The 21,627-nt window shown below is 51.2% G+C and overlaps 2 protein-coding genes across 2 annotated transcripts; one reads left to right on the top strand and one right to left on the bottom strand.

Moving 5' to 3' along the window:
- Positions 1 to 1,312: 1,312 nt before the first annotated feature.
- On the bottom strand, positions 1,313 to 16,433 carry Vps13D (vacuolar protein sorting 13D). The gene is made up of 22 exons (XM_029110778.1): positions 16,337 to 16,433; positions 15,838 to 15,929; positions 15,646 to 15,744; positions 15,196 to 15,495; positions 13,369 to 15,076; positions 12,838 to 13,151; positions 11,788 to 12,720; positions 11,285 to 11,705; positions 10,856 to 11,162; positions 10,420 to 10,756; positions 10,033 to 10,311; positions 9,103 to 9,900; positions 8,424 to 8,988; positions 7,956 to 8,315; positions 6,530 to 7,866; positions 6,052 to 6,391; positions 5,352 to 5,938; positions 3,220 to 5,190; positions 2,670 to 3,065; positions 2,200 to 2,544; positions 1,792 to 2,087; positions 1,313 to 1,679 (listed from the first exon to the last, which is right to left on the bottom strand). The coding sequence occupies exons 1-22, from the start codon at positions 16,431 to 16,433 to the stop codon at positions 1,313 to 1,315; spliced, it is 12,249 nt and encodes a 4,082-aa protein (XP_028966611.1).
- Positions 16,434 to 18,654: 2,221 nt separating this feature from the next.
- On the top strand, positions 18,655 to 21,442 carry LOC100900442 (BTB/POZ domain-containing protein 9). The gene is made up of 4 exons (XM_003740926.2): positions 18,655 to 18,780; positions 18,903 to 19,112; positions 19,262 to 20,714; positions 20,840 to 21,442. The coding sequence occupies exons 2-4, from the start codon at positions 18,937 to 18,939 to the stop codon at positions 20,918 to 20,920; spliced, it is 1,710 nt and encodes a 569-aa protein (XP_003740974.1). The 5' UTR covers positions 18,655 to 18,780; positions 18,903 to 18,936; the 3' UTR covers positions 20,921 to 21,442.
- Positions 21,443 to 21,627: the final 185 nt, after the last annotated feature.

Genomic DNA, 21,627 nt, shown 5'->3' with positions numbered 1-21,627 from the left:
CATCATCATAATAATTACGTGTCTATACTGGAAGAATGATTATAATTATAATAATATATACCTATCTTTATCGAAGGGATGTTTATAATTATCATAATAATTATCTTTATCAAAAACATGATTATCATCATCATAATAATTTTCGAATAGTAATCGGTAATTTCTCTTGGTAAGTACAGGCTTCGGCCGGACCTGCATGCATGGTTCTTGACGCAGAGCCTCACGACGGTGAGCGGGAACAACCTAATAGAATCAGGCTCCGAAGTCGTTAGAGTTACCTAATCACAAAGATCCCCGTGCGCCCCGAAAATGCATCCAGCGACTCGTCTTCCCTGAATGAGCTTCCTCAGCGCGCTCTCCCAGAGTTCCTCCACCAGCACGCGTGAGAGCCCATGAGAAATGTTTCTCCGTCGTTCGATAATGGAGGGAAATTCGCGGTACAGGTACATGAACTCGTGCCACCAAGGGTGATTGGAGCTTCCAACGACGCGGACTTCCTCTCGGTCAGCGGCTTGTTCCTATTCAAGCAGCCGTATCCATCAGCCGTCCCCGATCCCGATGCAAACCCAGTGGGTGGTGGCACGCAGCTTGACCGGCAACTTATCCTTTATCCGGAAAGGTCAGCGCTCGAGATTATGATGGAAGCGGATCGGGAATCTCCGATGATTTTCTGTTGGTATCTAATACCTTTCGCGAATTCGTCCTGTTTCGTCGACGTCTTTGTCGCGAGCCTGCTGACCCCTGAAGGGAATAGCGTCGTTGCTGGAGCCCACTGGCTTGGACGCACGCTCCACAAGAGATAACAGTGGTATACCGAGGAACGAATTTCAAGCGGAGAAATCGAGATCATGGATCGGACGGAGGTGGTGCACGGACATCAATCCATCATTTATTTTTACAACTCACTCCTCACAGAACGATCCTCATCAATGTTGTTCTATTCATGCGGATTCGACTCCGTGGAGAACTAAAATATATGTTCCGCACAACCGGAATTTCGATCGAATCCGATCCTTGCAGTCTCCTCATCTCATTTCAAACACCTCTCTCAAATTGTGCATAGCTAACACTGTGCGCTTACGCGTAACCCGAATCGGATCGAATCGGCTGACGCACCTATCAGTAAGTACGTCGGCTGGTTGGTTCCGTACGCGCTTCATCAATCCCAGCAACAATTCAACAATGGACTCATCATGGACTAGTATCTCAACAGAATCTAACAGTAAAGCAACACGTTCCCATCTCTTCGGAGGAAGCTTGATCCCATCCGCTCCCGTACAAATTCGGAAGCGAAATCCCCGAATGGCCGAATTCACTCGTGAGCTCTCATTTGGTGCGAATCTCGCACATCTAGTTCGGTCGATTCGTCCTCGTCCCTGGTCGGCAGTCGATAGCGTTCCTCTTCGAAAGTGAAAACAGCGTAGTTTATACACTGAACGACCTCACGTAAAGCCGAAACCGTCGCATCATCCGAATCGCCGCAGTCCATGCGTTTGTGTTGCTGGCCCGTCAGCGTGAGCATCAACGAGGAAGAGCCCAATGTCACCAGAAGATGCGCGCTCTGTAACTCACAGAGATGGATCACGTCCAGCATGATCTTCTTCGACGACACTCTCAGAATCCTTTTGTTGGAAACGATGAGCTGGCCACCGTTCTCGAGCGGGTGCATCGTCAGGAAGCTGTTGAGTAGAACAACACTCATGATGGATCCTGCGTCTTATTCCTACTATCGACCGGCTACTTCCAATTGTTCCTCCATCGACTCAAGATCACCCATTCATTGATGCTTACAATTCGTTGAAAGCTCCTCTATCCGTCGGATTGCTGGCGTTCGCGGCGAGGATTTCCATGAGGTACATCTGACCCGATGCGACCGACGCCGAATAACAAGGCAGAAGACCTCGGGGTCCTCTCGTCAGACGAATGGGTCGATGCCGTGAGGGACGCTCCCGGATATTGGAGCTGTCTCTGACAGTTGCCGCGACGCCCGTAGCGAAATCCAGCACCCCAGCAATGGGTAGGACGCCGGACCCCACTAGACCGCGGCCAACACCTTCCATGAACCCTTGCAGTCCGTTGGTCAGACCCTGGAAGACGTTCGAGGTTCCAGCCAACTTGGTAGGTCCTTGGCGCATTTTCGAACCTGAGGTCCAGATTACCATGATTTCTAGATCGTCTGAGAGTTTTCATAGAACTCACCTCATAGGGGTGTTGATACAGGCCTCCGAAGCCGTCGCGGAGACCCCGGCCGAGACCCCTCAAACCTCCAAGGATTTGATTCTCGCCAGGTCCGAGATTCGGCTGCGCGACGACAAGAGCGTTGCTCGATTCGGTGCTTGCCAGATTTTTCAATGTGTCGGACAGGCTGCCCGTCAGTTTCGCCGCCGAATTGGACGCGCCGTAGGTCAGGCCCTTGACCAAAGTCCAAGGGTTTCTGCCGCTGATGGCTTCCTTGAAACTTCCCTTCACGTCCCGGAGGAATCCGAGCGGACTCCCAAAGAAGTCCACGTTGCCCATGATGTATCGAGCTTGTTTTTGAAGCTCCTTTGAGGGGAGAAATCAAAAACGGTGAGTTTCGATTCGAAGATGCTCAATGAGAATCGAGCAGCAACGTGATGACTTATGAAGTGAATTCTGTAGTGATGGACTTATGCTATTTGCTTAGCTACCTTGCTGTAGAAAGCCGAAGCTGTTCCCATGAGGAATGACAGCGTTTCGAACGGATGATTTTTCTCGAAAGCGTTCAGGTGAACACCCGCATCCTCGAATCTTATCAGACTCCAGCCGACCTGTTTCTTGATCTGCCGGAGTCCTTCATCCAGGGATCCTGATCTCGCTGGTAGAACGCTGAGTTTGCAGTTATGGGGATTAATTCTCAAGTTCTTGAAGTAAAACTTCCGACCGCTCTCCCTGAGAGCGTCTACGGCCATGCTGCGCTGCTCGATGAGATGGAGATCCTCCGGCTCATTGAGGAATGGGATGTAATCTCGGAACATTTGGAACATTTTGAGCATGAGTTTCTCTTCCAAGGCCAGGGTGGTGTCCTTGATGCTCATCATGAAATACTGGAAAAATCGAACCACCATGGTCCTCAATAGTTCGAGGTAATTCGCCGACTAGACGCGTTCGCGGAACGGTCGACTTCTACACTGCTGTATCGTCCAATCGCAATCATTCAAAGGCATTTTCACAAATTCCGTAGATATTCGGTAAACTCACGTCGAATACGAAGACGTCGGTGTTATAATTGAGGAGCCGGGACGCTTTTATGCTCGCTGCCGGAAGATGTGAATACTCATCCCTGCTGCTTTCCGGCGTGACGTACAATGCGCAAGGTCTTTCGGCGTCGGGCAGCATGTTGTCAACCTGAAGATGTCGTACGGACATGTCGAACTTCTGCAAGCTCTCGTCCTGGAAAAAGGACAGCAGGACGTTCTGCAGCGACACGAGGAGTATTTCTTCCGATTCGTTGATGAAAGATATTCCGACGCCCTGCTTGAAGTTTACATTGACTTCGATATCGGGCGAGCTCGAAGTCCTCGACCCATGATCGGTTTCGTTCCTGAAGGCGAGGGCGTTCGCGCGGCTCTTGTAAACAGGCAGCACTTGGTCGTTGGCGAAATCGGTGATCCGGAGAACGATCGTTGGACCGTCGATGCAGACGGCGACTTTCAAAATTCCACATCCTCCTCTCATCTTTTTCGTCTCCACCGCACAATGGAGCGGAATGGGGCAGGGAGTCCGGATCGTGTGGGGGAGGTACTCTGTGCATTCGTAATAGTTCAATGGTCCTAGAACAGCTTCGCCTCCCTTCCTCAGCCCTTTCAAACCGTTCTTGGCTTGGACGAAGAGATTTCCGATATCACACTTCAGAAAACCCTCGGTGGTGAACGTCCACGTCTGCAGACTCCGTCTGCGCGGATCTGGTTTACGCAGAATCAACGACACACATCGGTGGGGGTCTGCTGCCGGGGCGTCGATGTCGAGGACGAATACACGTCCCCCGCTTTGGTTGTGCGACGAGGATGGTTGACCCGGAGCGAGGGGGGTACTGCTGCCCTCGTGTTGGAGCATTTGCTCGGCCGTCATACGCCAGAGCTGATTTCGCGAACCGACATCTTTCCGGTTTATGACGATCCGGTTTTCCGGCAAGACGTCGAGGACCAATTCTTCCGATTTCACATTCCGTGCGGATTTCTGCGGCACCGCCGGCTTCGGCTCCAGGAAGGTTCCAGAGAACGCGATGTAGAAGAAATTCTCGTAGCACAATGGCTCGCCCTCTTTGAAAGTTCGCATGTCGTATGTCTCGCAGACTCCGTCGGGAGCCGCTACAGATATTCGTGGCGTTTCCGTCGGTTCGTCCCAAGCATACGGCATTGACGATCCGGCTTTGACCGTGTAACGTCGCTTCTCGTCTTCAACTCCGATCTGATTGAACCTGATCGGCACCTCGGAGAAATTGTCGATCCGCATCGGGGGCGGCACGGACTCGGGTTGAGTGAACGTGACAATGAACGTGCCATAGTGTTGTCTGACCTCGACCAGAATGAACAGGCTCTCCGTGCTCTGCATGGTTTCAGTCCGGATGTGGATGTGGGTTGAGCTCGTCGGCTTGTCGATGTGGAAACCGCCTGACCAGATAGAGTTGTCAGTACGTATGCACAGCAGGGGATCGAGGTCGACCCTCGGCCAATGGAAAGCAACCGAGCTCCTCGGCATGGCGGAAGTTATATGCCGGTCCTGCTTTCTGACGGCGGCGAATTTCTGAGCGAATTCGAGAATTTTCGACGTGTTGTTCACTAATTGGAAAAGTGGACTGAAAACTATGAAGTGAGTGTCCTTGAAGACCCCTTTCCCCTGTTTGCCGTAGATTCCGATGTTGTAGACGCGGTCGGGGCTGTTGTTGGTCGATGACAGGAACAGCTTACAGATACCGACACCGCTGTCCAGCGGGAAGGGATAACTCCATTTGGGTTGGAATGACTGTCCTAGTTGAAATCGGTTCCCGAGTCTCATGCAGCACGATTGGGGAGCTTCGCTGTCGCAGAAGGAGAACAAGAGAGGGACGACCGAGCGTGCCGCCTCGTGCTCCGGAGGTTGACCGGCCGCCTCATAGTTAACGCCATCTTGTTTGAAGATCAATGGAAGACCCGTGTGATTGATCAGCCAGTATTGAGCACAGACGTAGATCTGCCGAGGGAAATGACTTGGTTAGGATCGTGGATCATCCGAGAGCTTCGGCGATCATTCATATCGTTCCCATGCGTTAATTCGATTCCATTCCCGGCGACGATGTGACCTCATCATCATTATTATTATTATTATTATTTGACCTAGTATTTCGAACTCGCCTTGTAAGCACCAGCAAGACTGACTTCGACATTCGCCCTCAGCATGAGGGATCTGTGCTCAGCGTCCTTGAGCACTATGCTGTACGGTCCTGAAGTCGCTCCGGGGTCCAGAATCAATTTGTTCCCGCAGGTGTATCCGTCGAGTTGGAAGCCGATGACGACTCGGAGCTCGGTCGAGATTTGATGGAAGGTTGTCGAATGCCTGTTCTTCACAACTCCGCTGATTTTCACCGGCTCTTCGATTTCGTAGTGGAGCTCCATCGGTAACAGATTGTAGAGCTTCACGGGAGCGTTGAGCAAGATTGTATGGGACGGAGCATGTTTCTCGCTCGGCGTGAATAAAACGTTCGGGAACGGCTCGCGGCGGACGGTGACTGCAAAGTTGTAGGGCTGGACCCCTGCTTTGAGCGGTCGACATTCACCGCGGAGAACGAACGTCGGGTTATAGGATGTTGCACCTTTCCAACCGAGCTCTGCCGCGAGCAGCTTCTCCAAATTTTCGGGACGAACTTTTATCGAGGTGTAATCGAAGGCGAACGGCAACGACTGATTCGAGGAGCTCTCTATCACGAGCTTCGAGTTTTGGGCTGGAAGGAGTTTTTTCTTCTTGAAACCTCCAGGCGGCAACGATTCAAATAAAAACATTCCTGGGTACCGAATCGGAAATCAGTAATCGGAATCAGGTTGAATGTGAATTTACCGGATTGTGGGGCGCCGACAAGGGTGGCGGTGGTGATGTTGACGTTGACTTTATCCGAAGTGAAATTCTTCACCACGAAAGCGCTTCTCACATTGATCATTTTCAGTGCAGGTCCTTCCAGCTCGATGTGGAAAACTATCCTTCCGATCGCGGAAACCGTCGAGTTGACCGGGCGGACAAGCCGAAAGTATTCACCGACCCTATCCACTGAAACGGGCTCCATTTCCTCGCAACCCTCAACTCGCACCACAATCTGACGAACTAGCCATTGATGCGATTCCTGATGTCGCAGTTTGGCTTGAGAGGCAAAGGAGAAAGGCACCGTTTCTCCCGCTTCGACCTGGAACGCAAGAGTGAGACTCGTGACGCTTCCCGCCCACATCTGTCCAATTTTGACAACATTCGGATGCTTGCACTTTTTGCCCCTCGAGGATCCCATGGTTCTGAGCCCTCATTGCGACGAAACTCCGATACTCACTCTATGGAATAATTTATTCTGGGCCCTCGGTTCACGGTTGCCAGCCATCGTAGTCACCGTAGCAAACTCTATCGCGCAACCCAGCGAGTTCTTTAACGCGAAGGGGACGAAAGGAGCACGTTTTACCGCGCTCAGAGCTTTCAATGGCTTGTCGGGCTTATCGAGCGTCTCACGGTCGTCTTGCCAGGAGTCCCGTACGCGCTGAGCTATGTCGATCAGTGAAGAGGTGATGTTGATATTCAGGTTGCCATCCATCTCCAGCTCGAGGACGTATCTCGACGTTAGACGCCACTTGGCCTCAATCCGAACCGGTTCGACGAGTGGCTCCCAGCCCGAAAGGATCCGGTTATAGTAATCGATGCGCAAGGCCGAATTTATCTGCCAATTTTTCTCGTCGAGCCTCAATTGTGCATCCGTGTCCTGCAGCCGGAGTTCAAACAGCGGAACGTCCGCATTGCCGCAGTCATCGATAAAGCAAACTCTGAACTCTTGCAACCGGATCTTGCCCATGCCGACCGGTAGGTTCCAGATGGTCCATCGGTTCGATTTTGTTGCCTTGATAGGCTCTGCGTTCTGCAGCAACCAGAGCGCCGCCTCATCGATTTGACTCCTGCAGTTCCTCAACGCGAGTACGCAGTCGTTGTGAGAGAAACCGAGTTCTTTCAATTTCGAGACGTTCCTCTCGAATTCCGTCGTGTCCCCCACAGCTTGACTCGGGAGACATTCGAGAATTTTTCTGAACATCGTCATGTCGTTGTACGAGAGACGTATACACAGTAGATGGGAACTGGCTTCGAGCTCGTACGCGTCGCCATGCTTTGAATTCATTTCGAACGAAATCGAAGCTGGATCGATGATCGACAGAGCTGTTTTGTCTTCAGTGCCCAGAACACAAGAGAAAACTTCCAGGTTCTGTAAGTCGCATATCAGCGGTCTTTTCAGGTCCGAGGAGCCGTGCCACGTGAGTACAGCGGTTGACTTCAAGATAACGGCGTTAGTGTCGTACGTCGACGCGTCTTCGACGACGACCACCTCGGTGTCGGTCATGCTGAGCTTCAACTGTAATTGCATCGGTTCGTTTGGCTGAAGGTGGGTATCGTCCCGGTAACCCGGCACCTTGACGTCGGATCTGTGATTTTCCGCGGGCTGCGGCAAGGTCAGGAACTGGGCTGTCTGTTTGAACCAATCGAAGATGGCCATCAACCTCATGTTGTTCAGAAGAAGCGTCAACCTATTCGGGAATGTTCGGTAGTGAAGTTCCATTTGAAGTCCGCGTCCTTCTCTGCCGCGCGTCGGCAGCAGCATGTCACTGAATACGTTCGTGCGTCCATCCGGATCTGTAATAACGTCATAATTAGCTTGTGAATTTCCGGCAGGATCGTTCCCGTTCTTGTCGACCATTGGCACGGGACTGTCAGGAACTTACTCGAGAAACGGGTGTCGCGGACCCGAATTTCTTGGGAGACCAAATCGACATCTTTGCGGCCGTTGGTGTACGTCGACACCGAGAGTTTCGAATCGATGAATTCCACTTTGGCGAGGTCGGATTGGGTGTTGCGACTGGCGACCAGGTTCAGGGTGACGTTGTGCAGGTCGATCGCCAGGAGAAGATTTACCCATGCGTCGTCGTCGGGTGCTGGGGCTACAACGGGAGCCGGGGTCGAGGTTTGGAGATGAACGCCTTCACTCAGGTTTTCGAAGAGTATTCCCGATATGAGCTCGTATTGGCTTTTGTCGAGCGTTATGTTAGCCCGAGACACATCTCCTCGCGCCGTCCAGTCCGGTTCTGTGAAATCCGAGAATTTAGTCGGAGGTGAGGTGAAAACCCGGGACACGGTCCCGAAATTCCGTCGTCGGAATTGAATCGTCTCCGGTGACGCCACAGTCTACTCACCGATGTGACTGATCTCAGAATCGAGGTTCCTGAAGACTCTGAGCCGCATTTCAAACTTCTCGTCGAGGAGTGGGAAACCCTTCTTTTGAATGTTGAAGGGGCAATTGGCATCGAGCGAGGATTTCCTCCGAGTGACGTCTCTCTCGTAAATCCCGCAATACAAATCCATCTCCGACAAACTCAATTCCATGACCTGGTTCAAACACTCGGTCTGCACGAATTGCGTGGAGATATCCACGCTCCCGAGATTCAGCACCAGCGCATCTTGATGATGCGAGTTCCGGGGAACAACTATTAGCGGAGACCCCGCTTTTATACGGAGATCGACCTTCGCCTTCTGGCGGGGCTGAGGTACGAACTGGTTTTGCATCCTCGCGAGTAGTTCCTGAACTTGGGAGAACTCCGATATGAAGTTCACGATCTCCGACATGAATAGATGAGTATACACGACGAGTACCGAGGTCATGGTACTCTCGAGTTGATAACGATCGCTCTCATCCTTGCTCCTGGTGAATTTGAAATGGAGGGCCTCGTTGCCCGAAGTCACGAATCGCTCTTGATAGACCTGAAGGAAAGAAGAAAGGAAGCTATCAAACACTTAACCATTTCGTATCGGGAACTTGAACGATTCTGAGGCCGGAGAGAATTTCGAGTCTTCGATTCGTCCGAAGTAACGTACCTGGCTGCCGAACGGTGTCAGATCGTGCACCAGGACCTTTCCCAGGCGTCCGGATACGTCGGTACTGGTCGGTGACATACTAGATCGGAACCAGAGCTGCCTAACTTGTGCTTCGCAGATCTCATAATTCTGGGAGTTCAGTTGCAAGGTGAAGTTCTGCACGGAATACTCAAGAGTTGTCGACAGCAAGTCGTGAGGTGTCGGTTCTGCGTCCAGGCTCACCGAATTCCTGTTCGCAGTGTACGCCGGCTTCGACAACAAATCCAACACCATGACCCACGGTCTGACGTTGACGCTGACCATCAACGAGTTGAGATCGATCGTTATCCGGCGTTGGCGACCGTTTCCACAGTCCTCCGTGGTGGCCATGGATATCTCAACAAGAGTTCCTTCGGGACAAGAGTCCGAAGGAATGGACGGAGTTGGGGAAGGAGGAGGGGTTTTCGGACAGAAGCACTCGGATTCCGCCGAGTTGGTGTTAATGAAGGCAAGGTGCTTCCGATCGTGGAGTATTGATCTCTTGTCGAGCTTTTTGAAAATATTCTTCGTACACAGAATGTCCGGCAACGATCGACACCGGAATCTCCCATGGGGGAGGAAATCGCATTCGGCTTCTGAGACGAGATTGGGATTCGACGCGCTGAGGTAGTCGTACCGGAGGGGGACTCCACTGACCGACGATAAATTCTCTGTGGAAAGCGGCCGCGCTTCTTCTTTGGTGTGCGAGGAGATCAATATCCGGTGATTCGAAGTTTCTTCTTCGTACAAGTCTTCCATCACTAACCCACGTAGCGACATCTATCGACCGAGCGGAGAGAAAATTATTGAAAGTGTATCACTCAGTAGGACTTGAGATTAATCAGAAAATGACCGCCTGCCCTTGATCATGATCGAAATCGCTGAGGCATGGAAACTGATGAGATGACTTACATTTACATCACTCTGCTTCGCGTGGCGAATCATTTCGACGTCGAATTCTTGGAACGCGACCCTAGCGAATGCCCGTCCGGGTTCCTCGGTGAACTCGACAATGAATTCTTGTATGGCGAAATGAACGCCGTATTTCAATTTCCCTTCGGAATCTTCGATCGAATTGTGGTTTTGCTCTCCGATCAGGTGAGCTCGATCGACTGTAACATCGCTGGAGGCAGCTCCTATTTCATTTAACGTATCCAATAATTGGGCGAACTGACTTTTGCTCACAGCGACCTGGAATCACAGCAATAGCATCCATTCAATGCTCAAACGTATCCCGACTCTATGAGGATTCTTATGATTTCGGTGAGTCCGAGGAATTTCCAGGGACAAATCACTCACCTTGAGTGGGCCAACAACGCAGCCCTCGAGCTGCCAGACATCGTCGATTGGATCAGGCCGCTCGGTTGGGGACGTCCGCTGCGAAGGCTTCACTACCTGCTCGATCATAAGGTCGATCTGGGTGTTGTGAAGCATCGCGCGACCATGGACAGAACAATCGAAATTCGGACTCAGATTGCTATCGAGTGAGTACAATGACGTATTTTTGAGTTCCACGCGGTAGCTCGACGTTGAGGTCGAGCTCACAGTCATCCGCCCCAAGTGAGCCACCAGAACGTTCGGTCGACTCAATTCACAGGGGAGTACTATCACAGGTGTTTCCAATATCACAGAAAGGCTGGAAAAATTCATCAGTTCATCAGCGAGGAAGCTTGAGAAATCAAAAGGGATCCATTGAATTTCGTTCTACGATGGGACGAGAGCAGGAGATCCTAACCTGACATCTAGAGCATCCTCAATCGACAACTCAGAGCCCACGATTCCCTTTGCTACTTCTGCGGCCGCAGTCTTCAGCGAAGACGCGAGTTTCGTCATGTACGCTCGGAATTCGATTGCGCAGCTTGCCAACTCCAGCAAGAGCCGCGGTGAATGAGTATAAACCACGGATGCCATGTGCAAGTCCATTTTGAGAGAGTTGTTCAGCTGTGAAATGGATAAGGGCTTAGAAATCGAAAATTTCAGCTGGGAATCTTGAATTTCAACTGTAGGTCTTCGCGAGAACCTCCGCCCCTTATTTATCTTCGCTGATTGAGTCATGTGAAGCGTTTTCTCATATCGTGAATGGAATTTTTCAGTGAATGAATAAACTGAAGAAAAAACGATGGCGGGGTTCCATCGGATCCACGAACCTTTCTTCTGTTATGACTCCCCCTCTTGATCGTCGAAGTCCAATCGACCGTTCCAGGATATTCTCTAACAATATGAAGCACTAACGCCGCGGATTCTTCTTCGTTTCCCCCGCTGGTATGATACAAATGCTTCCCTATGCTTGGTACTTGGTCCTCGCAATCGGGATTCAGACCCACGTTCACAACGTAATGATTCGTATTGTTGTTTACGCGATTTTGCAGAGCGTGACCAGAAAGTAGGTCGCAGACTTGGAGGCCGCCGAGAACCACGCTCAGTTTGAGGCTGTCCTCTAAGACTGCACTGATTTTCGCTCCGGAAAGCGTAGCGGTAGCGAGTTTGAGGTTTGCCGATGAAAGACAGGATGACTTGTCTCCCGTCGACCGCAACAGGAGCACGTTCAGCCGGTGGAAGTCGAACGTCACGTGGATGGAAGACGCCTGCGGAAGGATCCGGATCCTATCATGGATATTCAGACTAAGTAATTGAAAGGTTCCTCCTCGATTCTAGGCTGCAACTGACCTTGAAGCCTCTGTCATTGGAGTCCGCGGCGCTCGTTTGCTGAGTTATCAGCTCTGGAGGTTGGGATGCCTTGTGAATACACTGAGCGAAGGAAACCAACTCCACAATCGTTTCTTGGTTGGCAATGACGTCGAGATTGTTAAAACCGACTTGGAGTATCACGTTCTGTTCCCTGTTGTCATCTTCGTCTTTCTCCGGCATTCCCCACATGAGCTCGATGCTGATGAGAGCGTCGTTATTATTTTCACCGTCGACGGTCGGGAAAACCGGGATCGGGGACACAGCGCTCGAGCCCCGGGGCACGAATTGCATCTGATCGAGACTAGCGGATCCGAAAGCAGCGGGAGAAATAGTTCTGTGAAGACTCGATAGGAGGGACGTCAACATGCTCGGCTTCACGGCCCCGCTTTCTGGGGCGAGACTCTGATTCACCGGCGGCGTTATGCAGTGGTAGCCTTTCGGGGACGCCGGCGAAATCGGAGAATTGGGCTCCGAGTCTCGTATCGAACCTGAACGGCTGTCCATAGTGATGTGTTTATGCGAAGCGAGCAGCAGGTCGAAATCCGATCCATGCGTTTGGACCGCGTCGACGAGAAGCAGCCCCTGAACTTGCAAGTTCAACGACTGCATATGTGGGTAGCGCGTCGACGTGACCTGTACACCGTTCACTTGGAGCTCGGCGAGACATTTCCCCTGACTCTGCATTTCACAGGACATTTGTTCGATGACGAACTGCCCGAAAAACAGGACACTTGATTGACTTGGTTTGTGTAAGGGTTCCCGCTTCTGGACCGGGGCGGAGAGAGCTGAAGTTTGAGGCATCCCGTCCGCGCGGCCCAGGAGTCGAAGACAGGAGGTGAGAGCACTGACTTTCTGCTCGCTGATGTGGAGCACCAATCGCGGGAGCTGGGCCTGGACGATGACGGACGGGAACTGCAAAGACATCGGAGTTTCCGTACACGGATCAGGATGCTCCCATCGGCTAAGATGATGGAAAGCGGAATATGTTTCGGGAGTGCGGAATGCGACATCGATCTATTGAGCTTTTACCTGTGGATCGTCCGTGGACAGAAGTCGCCGCTCGAAACGCATCGATATGTTGAAACGATCGACAACATGAAGGTGCGACGAGCCGCGAAGCTGAGCGAACTTCCAGGATTCCCGGGACGAGGTCGTCACCATAACTTGCATATCCTGAAGATTTAGCGTATAACGATCGTACATCCGCTCCCTGAAGTCCGCCTCGGACACTGCGCAGGACTCGAAACCAGGACTAGTGATCTGTCGATTCTGGGACTTGGGCTCGGAGACTACAGTCGAATCAAGATCGCCGGGTGGTGTTGAGCACGGTGTTCGGAAATCGTCTGCAAGGATCGTACGACTCGTTATCGGCCCTACGCCGGAAAACGTGAACATCGGGAAGGAGAACCGCATTTGAGGGAACATAATAGCGTACTACATAGGCATTGTATGGCATTCATTCGAAATTAAGAGATCAGAGGGGACATTCCATCCGAAGATGACGAAGAAACTCGGAGGAGGCGAGGATTATCGAGAGTGAACTCATCATACAAAACGTACCTTCGTCGACGTCGTCTTCGATCTGCTGCTTCGATTTGTCAATTTTCACTTTGTCGAAAGAGGCCTGATTCCGGAATTGCAGTCGACCTAAATCGAACATAACTGCGACCGAACTTCGATCGGTGAACGTTTCAGGAACTATGATCTGAGGGGCGCAGATGTCGAGGTTCAAATCCCAACGCTGTATGACCTGTCCTCCTCGGAGCATCGCGTCGACTTTGGAACGTAGATTTGTTTTGGTCTCCTGCTTCAAATGCTCTAAATGTTGCTGCACCGCATCGTCGATCATGTCGTGATAAGATCCGACCGGCGTCAGGAATTCTCGGATACTCTTGAAAGAACTCGGGCTATAAACGATGTCCAGAGATTGCGTGTTCACAACAAGTCGATGGTCGGCCGTCGAAGCCCACGGATTCTTCTCGTAGATCACCTCGAACAAGGGAGCCGTACTGGGCGGAGGTGTCGGTGCGGATCGCGGCCTGAAGAGATCAGAAGCGGAGATCTTCTGTCCTGATCTCAGGTACACCTGCGAGTCCTGATTCGTCGTATGGGGCGAGACGAGGTGTTGATAAATCACAGTAGGGAGGGTCTTGTCGGTGAACTGGAGCGAGCCCACTTTTGTGTGCACGGAATAACTTCGGGCTCTCGGGTGCGACTTCAACTGCGCCCAGACGTCTTCGACCTTCAGACAGCATAAGTCTCGCCCTGCTGGCTGCAGGGTAACAGTGCAGGTTTTCAGGTGGAAAGTTACGTGTGCCAAGGTCGCATCTCGCAAGAAATAGTGCTCGTCGTCCAACCGATTCAGAGCCGCGATCAGCTCCTCTTCAAACTGACTGGCCGGCATGCTGGCTTCAGTCGACACGGACATGTCGCTGCGATTGTCGTGGCCCTGAAGCTGGCTACTCGGAGCCCCCTCCGAACCCTCATCAGATTTGGTGTATCCCCCCGTCCATCCCGGAAACCAATACTGAAGAAAACCACCCGACTGCGCCGAATCTCCGTTTTTCTCCGAGTCGTTCTGTTTGCTATTCTGAAGATTGCACTCATCCTCTATTCGTTTCATGATGATTTCTCGCAGGGCTAACAGCGTCTCGAAATCATATCCTCGCTCTATGGAGCTCTTCTCCTCGATGTCCTCTTTGGTTATGTTGTCATCAGTCAAAAACCGCTTGTAAATGGATACGTAGCGCCGGACCTCACGAGCTTTGCCCAGAGCATATTCGTACGTGGCACAGGATTTCCTCTTCATCAGTTGCTCTGTGGTGGCTTTCGTTGCAAAGACCCACCAAGCCTTTGCATTTCCTCTGACCGGGACATCTGGCCGCCATTTTTGGTACTTCCATTTCTTGTGATTGATGTCAATGCTTTGGTAACAGCGAACCATTTGGCCGTACTGAGCATCCGTGATCAGGATCGGTAGCGTAGAGACCTGGAGCGTGCATTTGATTCGAGGCTCGTTCCGCGAACGCAAGGGTCTTTCGGATTGGTTCCTCGACAGTAGGACCTGAGCACCGTCCGGTGTAGAAAGGAGCAGCTTGTGCTCGCAGGACGTCTCGTTTGAGCGTACGCAGAAATTTCGCAGATTGTCCATGCAGTTGGCCATGCGACCCATCTCCAGGTCGCCGATGTGCATCGCATCATTGTCCCAGTACAGCGATACGCCTTTCAGCTGGAGCTGCTGGCTGACATAGCCTTTGCTTTGAGAGTTCTGGAACAGAGAGCGGAATTAGAGATTCGAGGGGTTTCCCACTGGAACTGTACGAACGGAGCTCAACCCGGAGCTCATTCATGGAAAAGAACAATAGAAGTCGGTAGAGAGATTCCTACTTGATCCTTGCTGTTGTCATCTGGAGCGTACTCGCTTGACGCGCTTTTCACCATGAGGCCCCAAGCGAAGTCCAGACCGTCCACCGTATCCTCGTAGCGGATATGGACGTCTTGAACCTTGAGTTGAAGATTGCTGACGATTGAGGTGAACAAGGAGGATCCGTACGTGAGCCAAGAAGTGTACGAATCCCCGTAGGTGTTCTGGCTGCTGAGCCGCGAAGATTTCCATTCCGCTTCGAAAGCGTCCAACTTCGACAGTTTGGCGCTCTGAGCGATCTCTTCGTAAAGATCGCCATTGTACTGCGCAAGGAGAAATCCATAGGTGAGTATCGGATGTTCGAGGGATCGTGGACTTCATTTCCTGACCCTCGTCAGTCTCAGATTTTTCACTAGGCGCGGAAAGAATACCGGAATTTCGCATGCATGAGTTCCGATCAGAAGGCTCCTTACTTGGTCGAGAGGAACCGGCCCTAAAACGACGTAGAGGCGCTCTATGGTTATGACCCATGGGTCTGAGCGTAAACGAGTAACGGGAATGTTGATGAGCACCTGAAAAAAGTGTCGGTGTTAAGCCCAAGTGGATAGGAATGGAATGCTATGAAAGCTCTGGAATCGACTTCCGGTGGGCAATGAGCACAATACCTTTCCGATGTAGCCATTCTTGATCTCCAAGGGGAACAAGACTTGTCTGAAGGCTTCTTTTTTCAGAGGAAGATCTTCGAGTTCCACTTGACCTGTAAAGTAACCCTTCTATCAGCGTTCATCTAGTACGTCTCTAATCATACACATTGAAAATTCCGATCGACCGCATCGAGGAAATTTCTTCTTCTGGGTTAGACGGAAGGCTGCGAGATCGAGCGACGATCACGCATTACAGAATAAAAACGAGCAGGACAGGATAAGAGATTCGCCCGAATCAATGTTTCGGGAGGAAGATGCGGCAAATATTATTCTCATCGAGCCGCTCGCTTCCGGCCAAAAAAAATTATCGATTGAGTCGAGACGATGGAGTCGGCAGGAAAAACATTCTCAGAACTGTCTAGCGAGGAGATATGAAGAAATTTTCAACGAGGGTCGGCGAAAGGAACGCCGAGTGCTCGATCACATTCTCCTGAGATTCCGGAGTGCTCTTTGAACTAACCTTTTAGTAGACCAACAGAAAGCTGACTGGTATTGAGATTCTCGACATATTTTCCCACAGAATTATTCAGTACCCAGGCTACCAAGCCTTCTAGCATCCTGGAGACCGTGAGTTACTCAGGATCCTCACTTTATAGTTGTCCTCCTGGAGAGCAGAAATAAACACCTCGTTCAAAAGCCTCATCCATCGTGACACTGATTCGGGGGACTGATTGAATCAACGAAAACACTACGAAACCATCATTTTGCGATCGGATTTCTGTCGCGTTGCAACCCGAGACGGGTCTATTGATCTTTATCGGAGTCGCTCTACCATATCGGATGAGTTAGAGAGCAGATGGGAATCGGGAAGCGAGATGTATGGTGTACTAAATAAGCCCGATTCAAATTTGAGAATCAATACATTGAGTCGTCGAACTTTCTCTTTTCCGCCCCTGAGGAAAATGCAGGCGTCAACCGGATTGATCTTCGATGTTGAGCTCTCTGAGATTTTCCTGAGACCGGGAGAGTGAGCGGAGAGATGGGAAGGGTGCTGACAAGTCTGACACACGTTTGAAAACACTCGAACATCCGGTCGGCGTAGACTCGTCGCGCACTCTGACTCACTCAACGTGCAGACGTGTTTTGCAAATACCCCTCCAATTATGAAGTTTGACCCCGGTCCCCTGCATTTATTCCTGAGACGCTCCGGAGAAATTCGAGAAACCGCCACAAATCCCCATGGATCTCGAGACCTGAAATTCTTCTCGTTCCATTCCGGACGACATCCTGATTCGACTGCACTATCACCATTCATTACCGGTTTCCTTTTTTCAGAAATATGACCCTCGCAGAAGCGAGCTAGGAGAGGAATGGTTCGCGGGAACGCGTAAAAACGTCCAAGGAACAGAAATAACATTGAGCGGATGCCCTTTACCGCCCCAATAACTTCTCAGCGCTGCAAAGCGCCTCGCTCTTGCGCATACGTCCCGATCGCAGCTGGAACTCTAACGCAAATTCCAAGCGAGTTGACCGAGTCTCCTGGCATATATATATTACGGCTGTCATAAGGATTCGTCTGTTCCCGAGAATCAGATGGATAGAATCGAACAGAATCGACCATGATCACTCACCGACGGAGTGCGCATTCGAATGTTGGCGATAAGAAAGCCTCCGATTTCACTGTGGCTCACTCTTGTGCTCTGGAATGGCTTGTCATGGAAAAAGACACAACCTTCGGCTCAGAAGTTCCCACCTTTAATCCAAGCACACACCGTCACACTTCAGAGCGAAGTCCGACTTATCGTCGAACACAACATTCGGGAAACTGTCGCACTTAGGCCGCCGAAGTTGCAGCACAGCTGTCGCTCAGAACGCCTCCGGACGTCTCTTATACGACTTCACGCCGGCCTTCGATACTGGAGCTCTGCCCAAAATTTCAGTCAGCGAAGGGGGGAGGTACAGAGCCCAGTTTCCCCTTTAGAAGAGATTCTTTTGGGCGCACGAGAATGACTCGCGAGGCGGGAAATTCGAATACAAGTCACGCTCACCTGCATACCGCAACCAAAACTGACTAAAGCATCACTTATTCGGGTTCGAGCCAAAATTGGCTGATAGTCTTCCACGGAAAGCTTTCGTTGTGACGGAACAAAACCATTATCCACAGGAATCTTTTGCATCGCTGAATTTCATCCCCGGCCATTCGCTGCCTGGAATCCTTGGGTAGAGGAGAAGGATCAAATCGGCCCGAGACTCGAGTCAGGGTCCTTGATCCGATAGATCCAATTGGTTGCATACCCGAGAGTATGATCCGCATGCTCGCCGACTCCGACGGGGGCAATCCTGTTGCCTCATTCCTAATACTAGGAATCCCGGACCGAAGGGTCTGCTCCTCCGAGACAGAGCTCGATTTTGAATCGACCGCCAAAGCAAGGCCGCCGCTGTCGGTGAGGTCGCTGTATCTATTTGTTATGAAAGTACCAGTTGTGCTGTGCAGCTGTTCTTCTCCATCGTTTTTGCGCGGAGTTTCCGTGTAGGAGTAATCTCCGTCTGAATGTGAGCCAACTGGTAAGCGTGCTCTCGAGAATGGTTCTCGTGGAGATCCTCCGCTTGAGCCGTCATTCCTTCTCAAAGTCTCGCTATACCACTGCGACGTCTTTGTTGCGTTACCGTGGGCACCGAAATTGTCACTGTCACCAGCACGGCTCAATGGGGTTAGGGAATCGCGGAATCCTTATTCATACGTCACTTTAATCCCTGTGCGATTCGATGACTAACGGCGTTGAGTGGGAGCGGATAAACGTGTGAAGAGCAACCAATCGCTCGGCTCCGCGGACAATTCCAAAACCTGGACGCCTTGACAGGAGTTCCTAATTTGACCCTGAGCTCGGTCCTTGCGACCATCTTGTCAAGTCGGACCAGGTCCCTCTCGTCGGAGCCGTGAGGCGTCTATCCATCATCTAAATAGCAGTAGTATCTACTTTTGATCACCCATCTTGAGCGGTGTCCCCCTCCGTCGAATGAGCTCGAAACTTCTGCGAGTGACTTTCAGCGAATGACTGAATTTCGGAATTTCCCCGACATTTCAGAAAGTTCACAGTTCGGAGAGGACGCGGTTGCGTCATGAGCGACCAGAGCGATTCACTCCGTCACTCGGAGGTGGAACACACTAATTTCCTCTCGGAATGCATAGGCAGTCTCCTACTCGACACCGAATACTCCGACGTGACTTTCATCGTCGAAGACGAACGTCTATCCGCGCACAAACTCATCCTGGCTTCCTCATGCGACTACTTCAGGTATTTTCCCAAAACAAACTCTCCGGGTCCATGCGTTCTTTTTTCGCACATGTGCGTGTCATTCCGGCGCTGGTGCCATGTGAGCACGCTTTCTCGCCATCAGATACATCTTCATGTAAGCTTCCGAATAATTCCTTCTTTTTCGTAAGGGCCCTCCTCCGCGGAGGTATGCGAGAATCCACCCAGAAGGAGATCGTGTTGCCTGGCCCGCCCCTCGGAGCGTTCAAATTGCTGCTCTCCTACGTCTACACCGGACACCTGTCGCTTGGCGCGCTGAAAGAAGACGTCATCTTGGAAGTCCTGGAGCTTGCGCATCAGTATGGATTCGAGAAACTTCAAGAGGCACTGTGCCGGTATTTGCAAGAAATTCTCTCGGTCCGAAATGTGTGCATGGTCTACGACAAGGCGCAATTATTTCACCTCGATCAACTCAGTGAGACCTGCTGCCGCTTCATGGATCGGCATGCGGAGGCAGTTCTGCAGAGCAAGCCGTTCTTGCAATTGTCGACGGCTGCACTCGCAGCTATGCTATCACGCGATTCTTTCTTCGTCAAAGAAATCGAGATTTTCGAGGCCGTGAGACGGTGGCGCGCCGAGCGGCCAGACGATGAAGACGTCTCGTCGATCCTCAAAGCGGTTCGGCTACCGCTAATCGAGACAGCCGATCTCTTGAATGTCGTCAGAGGCTCGGGTTTAATTCCTGCGGATCAGCTCCTCGATGCGATACACAGAAAGACCGAGTGCCGTGATGTCGACTTGAACTATCGAGGCTCGAAACTTCCCGAGGAGAACGTAGCGACCGCAAGTCATTTCGCTCAAGTCCTCACGGGAGAACCTCGCTCAGATCTCCTCGAGCCGAAGACGAATCGAAAGTACGATATCGATCGGGGCTTCACGAAACATAGCATCGATGACGGGGAAGGCATAACTATTGCGCTGGGTGAACCATCGATTATAAACCACGTCGTGCTCCGACTCTGGGACAAGGATCCACGGTCTTACTCGTACTACGTCGAGGTATCGATGAATCTCAAGGACTGGTATCGGGTCATCGATCACTCGAACTATCTGTGTCGCTCTTTGCAAAAACTCTATTTCGAGCCTCGTGTCGTCAACTATATCCGAGTAGTGGGAACGCATAACGCAGCGAATAACCTGTTCCACCTGGTTTCGTTCGAAGCAATGTACACAGAGAGACAATTCAAACTCAGTCAAGGAATCTACGTTCCCGAAGAGAATGTGGCGTCTGTGGGGAAGGAAGCCTGCGTCATCGAGGGCGTCAGCCGCAACCGCCATACATTGATCGACGGGAATTTTACGAGTTACGACTGGGATTCCGGATACACCTGTCATCAAGTGGGAGCCGGCTCCATTATAGTGCAATTGCCGCAACCGTACATGGTCGACTCGATGCGAATGCTTTTGTGGGATTGGGACTCTCGGGCCTATTCCTACTACATCGAAACTTCTACGGATATGAAGGAGTGGACGCGCGTCGCGGATCGCACGTCACAGCGCTGCCGGTCGTGGCAGATCCTCACCTTCAAGCCATTGCCGGTTGTCTTCATAAAGATCGTCGGCACCGCGAACACGGCGAACGAGGTAGGTCGAGCTCTGAACGAGGCTCTTGCCTGGAAACTTTTTTCACTTCCTGCTTCTGCCGAAAACTCCGCCATTCCAGCCGAGATTAGTCCATTCCCAATCTCAAAATCGTTCTCCCGTTGCAGGTATTCCACTGCGTGCATTTCGAGTGTCCCGCACAAGTGCGGAGTCTCGAAGAGTGCCCAGCCAGTGGACACGATGTATAGCTGTACATATACATACATAGCTCCACCATCGAACAGGTTATTCATCTGCGCATAATTTGTGGAACTGCTCGGGTACATCGTAGGGAAAACGCGTTCCAAGAACTCTCGTTTGCAAATGCGATACGGTCGGACCCTGGTGGCAGATGGCGAGTGACGAGCCAGGCCACAACTACGCAAGATAGTCAATTTCGTTAGTCGAATCGAGTAGACCTATCCGTAAGCTCTTCGCCCGCACCGAATCAGAAGAACTCTAGAAAAGCGTAGTAGAGAGCTTTAAATACGGACATGTACTTGTGGGATCGAGTCATTCAGACCTTGGATTCAGGTTTTCGCTATGGATTTTGGCGTAAGCTAGATGCCGATACCTATGATAATCCTCAAGCCTCAAGCTGCAGGAATGAGCTTCGACTTACCTAAATGATTCCGAATAGCGGTCAACGGTCGTCTCCCGAGCGTTTCGTAAATTTCACTTCATTGAGATTTCGGGAAGCTCGTTCCTCAGAGCGATGAGAGCTTGAATCCTTTTAACATTACCCTGTGATGATGTTCAGAAATTTAACGAAGCCTTGATGCTTACGTGAATGTGATATATATGATGTAATACAACACACTACAATACGACGGAGCGTACACACAAATATTTATTCTATGAAAATCCCTACGTTCTCCATATCTTGTGTGTCGATCGAGAGCCTCGAGTCGAGCCT

The sequence above is a fragment of the Galendromus occidentalis genome, unplaced genomic scaffold, assembly GCF_000255335.2.
Source record: "Galendromus occidentalis unplaced genomic scaffold, Mocc_1.1 scf7180000077089, whole genome shotgun sequence".
NCBI lineage: Eukaryota > Metazoa > Arthropoda > Arachnida > Mesostigmata > Phytoseiidae > Galendromus > Galendromus occidentalis.
The sequence above is the reverse complement of the archived record's forward strand: the minus strand, read 5'-3'. Positions and strand labels throughout refer to the sequence as shown.